The sequence below is a fragment of the Dipodomys ordii genome, unplaced genomic scaffold (genome assembly GCF_000151885.1).
Source record: "Dipodomys ordii isolate 6190 unplaced genomic scaffold, Dord_2.0 Scaffold19, whole genome shotgun sequence".
Classification (NCBI taxonomy): Eukaryota; Metazoa; Chordata; class Mammalia; order Rodentia; family Heteromyidae; genus Dipodomys; species Dipodomys ordii.
The window spans coordinates 13,428,740-13,429,531 of NW_012267235.1; the positions used below are offsets into that span (position 1 = coordinate 13,428,740).

At 63.5% G+C, this 792-nt stretch overlaps 1 protein-coding gene across 3 annotated transcripts in view; it reads left to right on the forward strand.

Annotated features, from left to right (window-relative positions):
- Positions 1-508: 508 nt before the first annotated feature.
- Rabep1 (rabaptin, RAB GTPase binding effector protein 1) overlaps positions 509-792 on the forward strand; it is a 99,304-nt gene continuing 99,020 nt past the window's right edge. For 2 of the 3 annotated variants that reach the window (XM_013013299.1, XM_013013298.1), the window contains exon 1: positions 536-771. Coding sequence is in view for 2 of the 3 variants with exons in the window: in XM_013013298.1 (XP_012868752.1) it covers positions 738-771 (34 nt within the window). In the remaining variant the exon portion in view is untranslated. Of the gene's footprint in view, positions 772-792 lie in introns of all 3 variants that reach the window. The other variant, XM_013013297.1, reaches the window with a different exon arrangement.

Below are 792 nucleotides of genomic sequence, written 5' to 3' on the forward strand. Positions count from 1 at the left end.
GCAGTGCATTTTGTATATTATTTCTCTTCTCCTGTTTAGGAGTGCAGGCACCGTGTTTTGCTGTATAGATAGCAGCTTATCCCAGTTCCTGGCATACAAAATGCCAGATATAGCCCACTGGCCTACTTATCAGGCCTGCAGTCTGGCCCCAGTCCTGCTATGAACAGTTTTTCCTATTTTATTAGGTCATTTAAACTTAACCATTGTACCCACGAGGCTCCCACGAGGTGAAGTGACTCTCCCACGGTCACGTAGCAGGGTTTCTTTGCACTCCACCACTTGGCTCTCCTCTCTTTTATTTTTAATTTTTGCCTGGGGTGCTGGTCGCGGCCCCTCCGGGAGGGCCGCCTTTCCCGCCGCCGCCGCTCCCCTTCTCCCCTCTCTACTCCCCCTCCTCCCCCCCTCCCCGCCACCAGTTCTCCCGGAGCCACCCTGCCTGCGGCGCCCCCACCTTCGCGAAGCCCCGCCCACCCCTGGCTCACGTCACGTGCCGCCCCCCCTTGCGCCTGCGCACTGCCTATTTCCCGCTGTCAGGATGAGGAGGCGGAGGTCGGCGCTCCGGTCCGTCTCTGCCCGGGGCTGTGGCGGTGCCGGCAGCTCCAGCCTTAGCGGTTCCTCCCTAGGTGGTGGCGGCGGCGGCTCCATCGACGCCTCTTCCGCCAGCTGAGCCCGCGGGCAGCCGGGACGCCGCTTCCCCGCCCATCCTCTCTCCGCTTCCCGAGGCCGGCCGCCTGGCCATGGCGCAGCCCGGCCCGGCTTCCCAGCCTGACGGTAAGGCGCCCACCCGGGCAG